The sequence below is a fragment of the Pleurodeles waltl genome, chromosome 3_1 (genome assembly GCF_031143425.1).
Source record: "Pleurodeles waltl isolate 20211129_DDA chromosome 3_1, aPleWal1.hap1.20221129, whole genome shotgun sequence".
NCBI classification, from domain to species: domain Eukaryota; kingdom Metazoa; phylum Chordata; class Amphibia; order Caudata; family Salamandridae; genus Pleurodeles; species Pleurodeles waltl.
The window spans coordinates 262,776,097-262,789,358 of record NC_090440.1 but is presented as its reverse complement, the minus strand read 5'-3'; the positions used below and the strand labels follow the sequence as shown (position 1 = coordinate 262,789,358).

Here is a 13,262-nt window from a genome sequence, read left to right as displayed (position 1 = left end):
GGTGAAAATACGTTCAGTAGTTTTTGAGAAATTAAGGGGGCTTAAAAGATTTTTTAAAAGTGTTTTTGTTAGACTCATGATGGATCTGGCAAAAATGGGGGAAAAAAACCCACAAAAAGCACAGACTCCTACCCTTTGTCTTTTTTTAAGCCGCCTGGTGGTCCAGGTCCCGAGGGCATTCTTTAATAGGAGTGCGGGAGGCTGCCTGGACCACCCACAGCCCCATGAACCACCACCTCCTTAGGATGAATCAGAAATGATGTGTGTGAGGGGGGGTGGGGAGGGGGTGCATGGCCCCTCTGTGGCCCAGGGTCCACTACTTCCCCAGGTCAAAAATAATTATTGGCTTGGGGGACGCCCATCGGCCTCACCTACAGCCCCAGGGGACTATAGCGTCACTGTAACCTTTTGTTTTTTTTCCTGTAAATTTCTATGGTTTTTCACCATAAACTAATTTGAATTACTATACATTTTTCCAACCACGAGCCTGCCCCTTTGGCTGTACGCATCGGTGGTTGGCCACAGGGCCTGTCTCTGTCAGTGGGATCCGTGAGTGTTTAAGTGTGTCTGAAAGGGGTGTGTTAGTCTGAGTTTATCACAGTGTGTGCATTAGTGTCTGAGTGGGTGTGTGAGTTGGTGCATGAGTCTTAGGGTGCATGAATGAGTGAATGAATTAGTGTATGAATGAGTCTGTGAATGTTTTACAAAAAAAACCTTTTCACCATGCACGTTGAAAAAAAAAAACATTTTAAACCCATAATTTGACCCTCAAGCACCCCTGTATCACACCCATGGGGTCAGGGTATCTCCACCCTGACCCATTATGCTACTTTTCTTTTTGTTTTGCAGCCCCGGAGATCGTGTCCCAGGACATTAAAATGGCAGCCGCATCTTTCTGTTCAGGTTGTGGCCAACCAATTACAGCGCTTCTATTCACACATACATTTGCAAATCCTTGACGCCTCTAGATATCTATATTTCTTTTTCTTTTACTATCTCAAAAACTACTAAACTGATTTACACCAAAGTAGAAAAAGGCTTCTTTCTGGACCAAAAGCTACTTTCCTTCCAGATTTGGTGTAATTCTGTTCAGCAGTTCGGGCTGTAGTCGTGTTCAAAATCCTTTCAATGGGAACACTTTTTAAAGATATATATTAATTCTCTCTCTCTCTCTCCCTTCCTCTCTCCCTTCCTCTCTCCCTCTCCCCATAGTATCTACGTAAAAGTCCAGTAATGCTTCGAATCCATGTCACATTTTCTATACATGACCATACTGTGCTACAAAGCATGATATCAAAGTATTCAAAAATCATAGAAATGTATTACTCATTAATTATAGAGTTCTTAAAGTTTTCTAGATCCTTCCACATTCACCTCGCTACACAAGCTGCTATACACCTCCATGGAACTGCTGAAACTTTGACATTTCCTTTTGTGAATAGGAGGTGAGAATTATTTTTACTACATGCGGGAATACAATGTGATATAATCCTTAAAATATACAGACATCATCTTTAAGATTTTTCCAAATTTTTCTTTGGAAGCCAGCCTCTAAGCAGTGATATACGTCATTGGTGGAAACTAGAAACTACTTTTTCTAATATTTTAATAATCAGCTTTAGGAAAAGTTGATTGTGAGCATAGTTTAGATTTATATGCTTTCATAATGTATTGCTTCTCCCTTAAGTAGGGAGTGAGTATCATAACCTATCTAATTTTAATGTTACAGTATTATATGTACTTATGAACATGTGACATTTATTGTCACTCCATCCTTCCACAGTACTTTGTTTTTCCAGTACTTTTATTATTCAAAAGGAAGAGAGCTTATTTTTTTTTTTCCCCTCCGCAGACTTGTCAAGTGTGTCAAATGATGCTTCCCAACAAATGCAGTTACACAGCCCACCAGAGAATACATGCTCATAAGTCACCATATTGTTGTCCCGAATGTGGTGCTTTGTGTCGTTCGGCATATTTTCAGACTCATGTGAAGGAGAATTGCCTACATTATTCCCGCAAAGTTGGATTCAGGTTAGTACTTGACTTAACATTTATTAGATGTATAATGTTTTAAGTAGTATACAGTGGGTTTCTTTAATATGTTAGTGAAAATAGATCACAGTTTCTAAATATTTAATTTAAATTGTATTGAGTCAAATATCACAGGATGCAGACTAAAGAATAATGGAAGGCATTAATTTGATTAACATCACATACTCGCCTATTTTTCATATTTGAAATGAAAGCATCCTAGATGACTGGCAGATTAAATCCTGAGGGGCACCTTTCCTCTCATTGCAGTGTTGTTTTAAATCCAAACTTAAAGAAATGATAGATCCTGGACTGCATCCTACCTTTGTTTGCAAGTGTTGTGTAACCTGAGGCCTACTGGCTCAAGTCTACAAGATATGGATTCCTATCTCACAGGTGCATAGACTTAGTTCAGTGCACCATCACTGAGTAAGTCCAGGTTATTGTTGCCCCTCACAAACTACTGAGGATTCCTACAGGTGTGGTGTTCATGCTTTCTGGGTTACAACCCGATCCCTTGAAGGGTTCAGGGGTGCAGTGGTAATTCAAACCCAATTTTATTCTTAGAATAGCAGACTCAAGCATTGCAAGAAAAGACACCATATATTTTAAAGTGTTCATTTCAACAGATTCATCCTATTGCTCAGTAAATGAATAAGACCCACACAGCGTGTAATTAAAACAGCACTTGTACATGTTGCTATCAGTGAGAATAAAATTAACACTTCTAACATGTTTAGAAAGTTTCTAGAAGATTACCAACCTAAAGCTACTTCTATGCGCTACACTGTAAGAGGATGAAACCGCAAAGTTGCCTTTGGCGTTTCTTGAGGCCCAATGCACTTCATATCTGTTCACAGTGGATCAGCTCCGATTATCAGACTTGAGCAGGGAGAAGAGAAACACATGATCAGTTGCGATTATTTCCTCTGACCCTGTTAACATAACATAAAAGTAGATGTTCCGGCACTGTTTAAGGACCTTTCGTGATAACCCAGTGCAAAGGTTTCTCAAATTCAAAGGTTAATTTAGTGAGTGTAGTGTATATGGGATTGACTACTTTTTAACCTACGTTGTAAAATCTAGTGTGGACTTTCTAAAATCCAAGATGCAACCGTTCTAAACTAGCAAGACGAAAATACATCGACTATATGTTTGTCTTTCAGTCTGCTGTCAAACATTTAAACATAGATATGCATAGTCTGTCGCAGACTTGTGTTACCTGATGTTATAACAAAGTTCTTTTTTAAATGTAATGACACAAGTTCTGTGAAAGCTAATGACATGCTGAACGTGAAAGAAAGGCAGACAGGCTGTCATAATGTTCTAAAATGGAGTCTGATTTTGAAAGTTCACACTAGGGCTCAAAAACGTTTCTGAAGCTTGTGCATTACCAGAATGTGAATGTGGGAAGATTTCCAGGGGACTTCTTTTTTTTTTTTTTTTTAAGTGTGGGAGCTAAAATGGTAGACTCGCTGAAATTGCCTTGAGCCTGTGGGCTTGTAGAGTGTAGACCATAATATTTAAATTATCTCTGTGGAGACAGGGTAAAAAGTCTGTCAATAAGCAGCTGCAGATATTCAGTGACTAGGCTGGCCATTGCTTTTCTATATGAGCATTACTACAAATATAGCAATAGCTAGATTTGAACAGTGGTACCTGTAGGATGCAACAGCCCACAAGAAAACCACTTCAAAAAGCAACAATTGAAAACAGTTAACCAGAGTTGTGAAGGTAAGGTTTATAAATGTACCTTTCTTTTAACTCCTTAGCTTCTGGGGATGTGTGCCCACCTCCCAGTACTGATCCCTTTCTTTTTTTTAGTTTGTGGCAGTTTGCACTTAAGCCGTCATAACTCTTTCTCTATTAAAGGTACCCATGTGAAATTTGTGTCTTCAGCATATTGAGATTTGAAGATATCCAGGCTTCGATATTGCCCTCAAGTGACCCAAGAAAATAGACATAATACAGCAATTAAGAAAATGTACTGTGCGAAAAAGTATGTTTTTCGTGGTATGTGCATGGTTCGTGGGTGCATATACATGCTTTTCATTCTCCTGCCATCTAGTGTGGAGCTTGGGCATGGTCATTTTTTTTAGTTTTTTGAGTGACAAGAGACAATCATTTGTTTTTGCAGTTGGTGTGCCTGTCGGCTCTGCAACAAGGATCTGCTCAATGCCGGTCTCGGAACCTCACTTTTCGGGGACTTCTCATCAGCCTTTGTCCTCGCGCATGTATAGACTGATGGAGAGTACCCCTTTTTGGTACTGTCCACAGTGCCACTTGAAGTATACGTGGACAGATCATCACCGGGTCTGCAAACTCTGCTTGTCGCCAGTGCACGTCAAGACCTCCTGCTCCGATTGCCTTGCGTTCCAGTCCAGAAAGACCAGTTGACCTTATGGCTCATCAGCAAGATGATGACACGCCGGTCCTTCCATTGACTAGCCACTTCCCTCCAGTCTGGAGAAGAATTCTCCCTCATACTCAAAGACCAGGAGCCCTAGCCAGGCCAACGTTGGAAAATGTTGCCCATGTGCATGGTTCTCACCCACATCTTCCTCTTTCTGCTCCTGCACCAACCCCTCTCAACACCCCACTCTCTCACACAGACCACCCACCACCCCCACAGCACTCTTCACTCTCAACAATGCATGCTCCTCTCTAACTGCTCACTGACCAGACATGCCACGGAGATCTAAGAACTGCTGCATGGCCTCCCCCAGACCTGTAGTTCTTCACAGAAACCTGGCGTAACCCCTACAACTGCACCAGACAAGGCCACTCTGGAAATCCTTAGCCTCACGAGAAGGGTTTTGTAAAAAACAAATCTGAGATGAAGACCCCACCCTTGTTACCTTGTCAGACCATGCCTTCCTCAGGTTCAGCCGTCCCTTTCTGACACACACAAACCATTGGCAGACCAACCTGCTACAACTGGAACAGCGTCCTGGTCACCCACACTATCAAGAATTTTAACAGTTCGATTATCTCCTGCAAATATACCCTGGCCTCCCTGTAGCTCAACCGCACCAATTAGATACACATCCCAGGCTAGCTGGCACAAGCGCTGAGAATAAGCAAAGACAGGAGCATCTGTGAGTCACCCTGACGGTACTGAGAGAGATTTTCAACTGGCTCCCTATTGATACCCAGAAAACAGTCCGCCATACCTTGGTCACTAGCTACATGATCAGCTGAGCTTCGTTCCGCTCACCATGTTAACATAACATAAAAGTGGATGTTTCCGCACTATGGAAGGACCTCCCGTAATAACCTTGGGACACCAGAATCGACAAACTCAGCAGGAGGCTGAAGACAATTCAGGATACTGTATCCAGAATCGCTCTTAACCGCTCTTGATGTGCACACATCACACCTCAACTCAGTGGACTACCCATACACAAACTAGCACAATTCCAACTTCTAATGCACACCCTCAAGGCACACTACACAACTCCTCCCTAAGTACACAACTGCTTCACAAACCTTCCGAACATCTCTGCTTGGCCGGACTCCTACTTGCACACATCATACGCATATGGAAAACCAGATCCGTAGGTCCTTCCCGTACTAAAGCTTGGAGCGACCAATTACACATCAGAACCTCCTCACTTCTTGCATTCTGCAAAAGGCTGAAGACTTGGCTCTTTGAATAGCCCCTCCACCCACCCTGGACAAAGCTAGCCTCTCAGCGGCTCAGCGCCAGGGTTCCCTTCCGGGCAGTAGCATGCTTTACAAATTGAAATCGCGTAACTTAACAGATACAATCAATACCGTAGGGAGGCCATGGAGAGGCTTGTAACGCTTTCTCTGACTAAACTTTTGCAGAGGGCAGAACTATCAGCAGCACCAATATAAAGTGTGTCTGTGATGTGTCGGACCTCACCTAGGGGTAGCAACACCAGCCTTTTACTACGCAGACATGCATGCCTTACCATGTCAGGGTTAGGTTTAGGTGCAACATCACATTTTAATTGTACCTTTTGATGGCAAGCATCTTTTCAGACTGTATACCTTTTTTCCCGAGCATCTGAATAAGATGTAGACATGGCAAAGTCTGTAGTGGCTTAACGTTCTTGATGCCAAAACCTAATTTTTACAAGCAGTGCACCGGGGGATGAAGCAGGCCAGAAAGCTTGGTACAGATGCCTAAGTACAACAGTATCAACCTCCCCTTTCATGACGCTTAACAAAGTCATGTCCAAAAGGAATTGTCTGGGAAGAGGTTGGTCTTTCATGGGCTCCTTTGACAGGGAGTGGGTTATTCTTCCTCTATCAGGTGAATTAAGAGTCACTCCTTTGTGGCAAACATACTATTAGTGGGCCCTCTTGTGCTGGAAGGGTATTGCCTCAAATGTCGCAACCCCTCCCAAAATCTCTGCTGTCCCCTAAACCCCTGCCTTCATGAACTCAATTGAGACTGACTCCATTTCCTGGAGGAAGAGATATAAGCAGGCCGGTCAGGGGACCCCATAGATCCCTTCCTGTACACAAACTAGAATAGGGTTCATTTCTTATCCCCAAATGAGTGACACGCTCTAGCCCATCTTGCACTTCTGTAGGAAAGTGCCCCTTTTTGACATGGTTACCCCCACTTTTTGCCTGGTATCTGATGTGATTTCGAATTAAAGTCCCCAATTGGCAGATCTCTTTAGCACCCTTTGTAAGTCCCTAGTAAATGGTACCCCTAGTATCTAGGGTCTGGGGATACTAAAGAGGGCGCCTAAGGGCTGCAGCACAAATTGTGCCCCCCTTAAGGGACACTTCACCAATCACATGACCGGATGCCATTGCAGAATGCGTGTCTTGGTGCAGAAAAAAGTGAAAACACAACATGACACACAGCCTATGTGCAATGACTCCTAACACTGCATTCAATATGTATCTATAAGTCCTCTAGCAGTTCTTAAAGCCCAAAGGCAGGGTGAATTATATTACATGTGAGGGCATATCTACAAGAGCAGATATGCCCCTGCTATGTCATTGTCAATACTCAGAGATAGTAAGTGACCAGGAGTCCATTTTAAATGCATGTGTTGGACACTGATCAATACAGGTTCCCCAGCTTCATGATGTCTTCATGAAAATAAGGATGTTTGGTGTGAAACATTTCGTATTGATGAACCCACACTGATGCCAGTGTTGGATTTACCAATACATACACCCACAGGGCACCTTAGAGGTGCCCCCTGAAACCGTACCAGCCTCTGGGGTGCTCGCTGACCAGTTTCTGCCAGCCTGCCACCGAGATACGGTTCTGGCCCCCTAAGGTGGGAGCCTTCTGATCTCAGGAGGCCCAGAACAAAAGCCTGTCCGGAAAGAGGTTGTAATACCCCCTCCCACAGGATGACCTGCTGATCAGTCTTCCTATTACGGCAAGTCTCAAAGGGCTGCTGCCTTAGAAAAATGCAAATATGGCTCCCCTCAAAGGAAAGGAAGACACCGTCCTGTTCAGAAGACCATTTGGCACTTGTACTGGTGAGAAAATTAGCTGTTTAGGTAGGCGTGCCACCTCCAGGCTGGTAATACTTCTAAGGGGGCTTCTGCAAGCTAGACACGATTTTTCAGGGGTAGCCATCTTTGAGATGGCATACCTAGGAATTCTGGGACAGGGTTATGCCCACTTCCCACAGCAAGTGGTCATTTAGGGGGTGTAGTGACCCCAAAAGTCAGCCCATTGCCTACAATCCTACATACCCCTAACACCCCTAAATGCAGTACTGAAGGGAGCCAGTGGCACCAGAGAGGCAGATCCTGATGACCTAATAACACCAAGGACACCAAAGAGCCATGGCAGCAGAAAAGGAGAAAAAAAACAGCTGCCGGCCTGTCTGCATCCCTCGTCAAAATCTGCACCAAAGGTTACTTGTCCTGCCGCTGTGACTCCAGGAACCCTGGAGGACTGCCTGCCTTCGAAAAAGACTTAAGACCTTCTGTGAACAGCAGACCTATTCTCCAACAAACTCCAAAAGAAGTGACTCTGAAGTCTCTGGAACCACCAAAACCTGACATCTGAAGTCACCACTGCACCTGCAGTTTCTGACCCGATTTGAAGTGGGCCACCGGTGCCAACAAGGTTCCCCAGCCCTCCAGAGTCCAAGTCCATCATGGTTTCATCCCTCCTGGACTTCCTGATGACTCCTGCAGCCTCTGCACTCAGCCCACCTCTACCCCAACTGCTCTGGTCAGAACCCCCAGCACCTAAGAACACCTGCACCCGTCAGCCCTGAGCCTTGGAGAAGATGACCAAAACTGTCTACCTGTGCGTGAGCATTGTGAGGCCTGAGCCCCACTGTTGGTTCTGCCCGACTTGCCTTCTGGCCAGAGCCTGCATCCTCTTTTCACAGTGACTGATCTCAATAGGAATGCATTGGGCACCCAATGCTGTTTAGCACTCAACACCTGACCGTCCCTGTGCCGCGAAGGGTGTACTGTGGGTGCTGCCTTGGAACTTGCCCACTACTCACCTTAACCCCTGGAGATTGGTCTTGTAAGTAGCTGTACTCTACCTGTTTGCAGAACATGTCTACCCCAACCTCCATAGGATAACATTGCAGAACTCAGAAACTGTACTGTGTCCACTTTTAAAAGAGAAAATATATCCTATTTAAAAACGTACTTACCTGAACGATGTTCCTCAGATGCCTAAAATTATATGAAGATACTTGCTATTTTTATAAATTGGTGTGGCTCTCCTTCTTGAGTCATGTGTCTAATTTATTAACTATTGTGTATATTTGTAGAAGTCTTGCACTCATCTGATTTTAAGCCTTAGGCTGCTCAACCACACTACCCCTAATTAGAGCACTTTGGGATTGCATAGCAAGCCCTATCCACTCACTCGGAAGCTCCTAGACACTTTACACAGTATTCACATACAACCCAAAGTTCCGGCTTCTTACGACCTCTGACCATGAACAGTTTTATCTTCTTAAAATACTTTCGCATGGTTAGATTGCAAGAAGTCATCCCCTTGCTGCGACATGGCGACTTTATGGCTGCATTGATTCGGATAGATATGTACTTCCGCGTCTCTATAGACCAAGCGCACCACCAGTACCTTCACTATATGTTTAGTGGAAAACACTACCAGTTCAGGGTTTTCGCCTTTGGAGTTACTAGAGCCCTAAGGGTACTTACAGGACCATTCCTCAATTCAAAGACAAATTGGCATAACAACAATATGTCTCAATTTTTTATAGCACACATCCCTCCTTGCTGCACCGTTAGCAAGTCCAAGGCAATTCTATTCTGGTTGGTCATGGCTGGTACCGAGTTGGTCTCTACCTGCAGTCCCTTAAGGGCATTTCTTGTGGTATTGAAGGCTGAAATGTTCATGATTGCAAATTATCAAATCATACACCCCTACTCCTTCTATAATAACACAAACAAACTTATGAAAAGTTGACACTCTTGTATACCTATAGGTGAAACTACCGACATTCAGAGATTAATGAGTAGCTATACACTGCTCCACTATGATGTTCATGTAAAATAACTTAGAGAGCATGTTACCTTTCAGTTCTTGAGGAGTACATTTATAAGTCTTGGTGCTGCACACAAAATACCTTCCTCCCTTGCATATCAACCTTGTGGTACTCACTAGTAGATGCTGTGCAGATCATGTTGAACCCTACAATACCATTGGTATTTACTCCAAGTGGTGTTAAGGCTACATTCACCCAGGGGGAAGAATTTAAACATAAGGCAAAAGTAGGCGCTCCAGCAGTATGGAAACTGTTGGCAGTGCAATCCGTTGCCACCCTCTGCTTCAAAGGATCATACAGGGTCCTATCGGGAGCCTCTAACTCGCGCTCTTTCTCTCCCTCTCCCTCCCGGGTCAGGTTCAAATAATGGACTGTCTATTTGAGAACCTACTGTCCAAGTCACCTGCCTGCCTCGAAGTTGCAATATTCCTGCACATTGGGATTACATCTCAAAGAAAAGTGCCAAAAAACAGATTGTAAACCTGTCCTGCATATTATTTTCCATGGAGACGGAAGGCTACTAATAATGGGCCTCAACAGTGAACACCATGGTACGATGAAAGTCACGTGGCTAACCATTTACCACCTGTCCATGTGACATGAAGTATGTGGTGCCCAATTCTTCACGCATACTCCCCTATCTTCACAAGGGTGGCATACAGCCCAATGGGGTCCCTGGATGCATCAATATTTACAGGCAGATTCAGTTGTTCTTGATGTCCTAACAAGCTGTTCATGTATCTTGATCAAGATATCTAATGCTGGCTTTTAGAAAAAAGTAGCCACACAGATAAATTCTAGGCTCACCAGAATATTGAATTCCTCCCAACTAATTTTGACTATAGTTTTAATATACAAAATATGACTATATAAAAATGTTGTTCCTGTATAAAGTTGACTACCAAGTTCTATGCATGTTCAGTCTCGCCAGATACTGGCCCAGCATGTACGCAGTTAATTCTGGAACCTTGTTTTTTTATGTATTTTTTTTAGATTCACATGCTGTCTTATTCGGCTCTTTTCTTCTTCTTTTTTTTTTTTGCATTGCCAACTATTTGGTTGTAGATCCCATCTTAATGATGGCAGAATCCTCTGTGTGTGGTCGCATCTTCGAATTCTTTTTCCTGCTGTTGGGTCTGGATGCACAGGCACAAACTCAGTGTCGGGAGTAGGAATAATTTGTTTTCAACAGAAAACAAATGTGAAGTGGGTTTGGAGCATACACCTTTTAGTTCTTGCCCAAAGTGCCACCACAGAATTGCACAGAAAACAAAGTCTTCGATCTCGGCCTGCCAAAACACCCTCGATTAGAGGTCTGCGGAGTTCAAGCCAAAATACCCTAAAACCAACAAAAAAAACAAAACGTATATCTTGATTGCGATGTAATGTGTACCCACACATTCGCTGTCTAAATGTGGTATTCTTGCCCTGACCTTGGAAGACATACGTGTGGACAGAGGAGCCAGGGGACTTTCTATCGGACAGCATGTTTTGTTTCATATGGTTAACAGACAGGCTAGAATTGCATCCATGTCAATTTTCTCATGTGGCACATACTGATGTAACCATTTCCTTCAGCTGCAGCTGTGGGTTGCTGATGACAATGTCCACTGGTCCCACAGCTGCAATTGGAGTGTCTTTACTTTAATCACAGATACTATATTTTTTGGGTGGACCTTCAAGCTCTGTTGCTTAAATGAGCTGATTTAAGCCTCTGTACTGCCGAGTTGGTGCTGAGAATGAGGCAAATTTATCCAAAGTGTCAAATGACTTAAAAGATTCTCTGTGTTGTTAACCGTTATTTTTATTTTGATATATAGTCATTTAAGTTTCGTATTTGTTATTTGCAGGTGTATCCATTGTGGAGTTGTCTTCATGACATTGGGGATGCTGAAAGATCATATTCAAGATAAGCATTTTGAAGTCTTCCACAAGTGTTTTTTTTGTCCGATGGCCTTTAAGTCAACAGAAAATATTGCTACCCACATGGCAGCTCAGCATCCATCACTACCTCAGAAGGCTGCTCAGTAAGCATAGTGTTTTATGTTAATCCCTTCTTAGTAATTATAGTAAATGTATGTGAAGCAAACATGTTGATGCTTTTAAGCTCTGTTACTAGTGAGCCCTCTAGATAAATTCATAGCTAGATGAAACATCCTTTGCTTGTTTTTGTTGAACCACTAATTGTCTGGGAGCCTGTAACGGGCAGTATGTCACAGGTCATAACTAGCGTGACTTGACTTCACTTGTTTTTCCTTAAGGTTTCTCTTTCTTGTGTGGTTAGTAGAACAGATGAAGAAAAGTGTTTTTTTTTCCATGTATTATGTTTTTTTGATAGTGACTGTCATGTATTTTCATTCAAAGTCCCGTGATACCCGACACACAAAACAGACAATGTCCTGAAAAGAACAGGAACTTTTTTAAATTGCCAATAAAACAAAACATACACATGGAAGGACTTTCAGCCATGCCATTGGTTTGTTTGATTCGTGGGCTTTCAGCCATTGCTTGAATAAAGCGTTCTATATTTTGGATCAGCACAAGAGGAGTACGTTTCTCACTGTTAGCTATTGGGTGTATTACCACACCTGCATAGAGAGTGTTTGGAATTATAGTGCATTGATGGTGAAGACAACTGTCAACACACTAAAACGGAGGTCCAGGTATGCACTTAAAAGTCTTTTCACTTGCCTGTTGATGCTGCACCAGTGATAATTATGCAGCTGAAAATTAATTTGCAACCATTACATATATCTGCTAGTAGTGCATCAGTTGGGAGCAGACAGTGATGTTGCCTGTCTTATCAGGAGAGACACAAAGGGGAATTTAATTGAAATTTTCTCCACTGATACGTTCAGAAGTGAGGGACACCAGACATTGATTGTTTGCAGGAAATTTGGACCTGACCTGTGCAATGCAACACACCTTATTAGATATTGAAGGTACCCACTTCCTCCATTTCTAGGGACTGCTATATCAATAGATTGGTCAGGAACTTTTTTTTTTTTTTTTTTTTTTTACCCCTTCCCCTCACCTTCCCCCTTCTGCCTCTGCTTCTGTATGTAATATGCAAGATGCATCAGGCTCTAATGACAATGATCCCCTTGTTCCAGCCTACACTCTTTAATTATGGTTCTTCCTTCTGCTCAAGATGACGGTCCATTCAGGTAGTTACCATATGCTTGCACTTTAACAGGCAGCAAGTTTGCAAACTAAAGTGTCCAATTCCATTGTCAACCCGGTGATTCAGCCACATTTTATTTCCTGTATAATTTGTGAAGGGAGGCTGTGGCCTCTGGCAAGATGAATGGCCATAGCAGTCATGGGGAATGGGTTGATGCTTGTAATGACTTTAGTTCGCTCCTGCAATAGAAGCACACATGAAAGCATCGCCATAAGTACATGAACTCTTCACTTTATGATTCTCCTCTTAGGCATCCTGTGAAGCATCCTCTTCCTCAACAAACTACAGTGAGATGCTGACTTTGTTATTAACTCTTACCGATTGCCACATATCTAGGCCTATTTAGAAAGCACTCAACATGCTTGTGTCTGTCAACTCTGGATCTAATATTTGGCCATATCCTTTATGTTAAAAGATCAGCAGAGGGTAATTGGACCATGGGGTAATACCCAGATTACCTTCAGACAACTTTCATTACGGAAAGCCAGCTCAATCTGTTCTCAGTTCTTTGTCCCTTCTCTTCTGTTTTCTCTCTCCCAACATCTGCCACCCCTTTT

The 13,262-nt window shown here is 43.0% G+C and overlaps 1 protein-coding gene across 4 annotated transcripts in view; it reads left to right on the top strand.

Moving 5' to 3' along the window:
* ZNF592 (zinc finger protein 592) overlaps positions 1-13,262 on the top strand; it is a 341,162-nt gene that overhangs the window by 90,575 nt on the left and 237,325 nt on the right. For all 4 annotated transcript variants that reach the window (XM_069222355.1, XM_069222353.1, XM_069222352.1 and 1 more), the window contains 2 exons: positions 1,853-2,031; positions 11,372-11,548. In XM_069222355.1, coding sequence (XP_069078456.1) covers positions 1,853-2,031; positions 11,372-11,548 — 356 coding nt within the window. The remainder of the gene's footprint in view (positions 1-1,852; positions 2,032-11,371; positions 11,549-13,262) is intronic.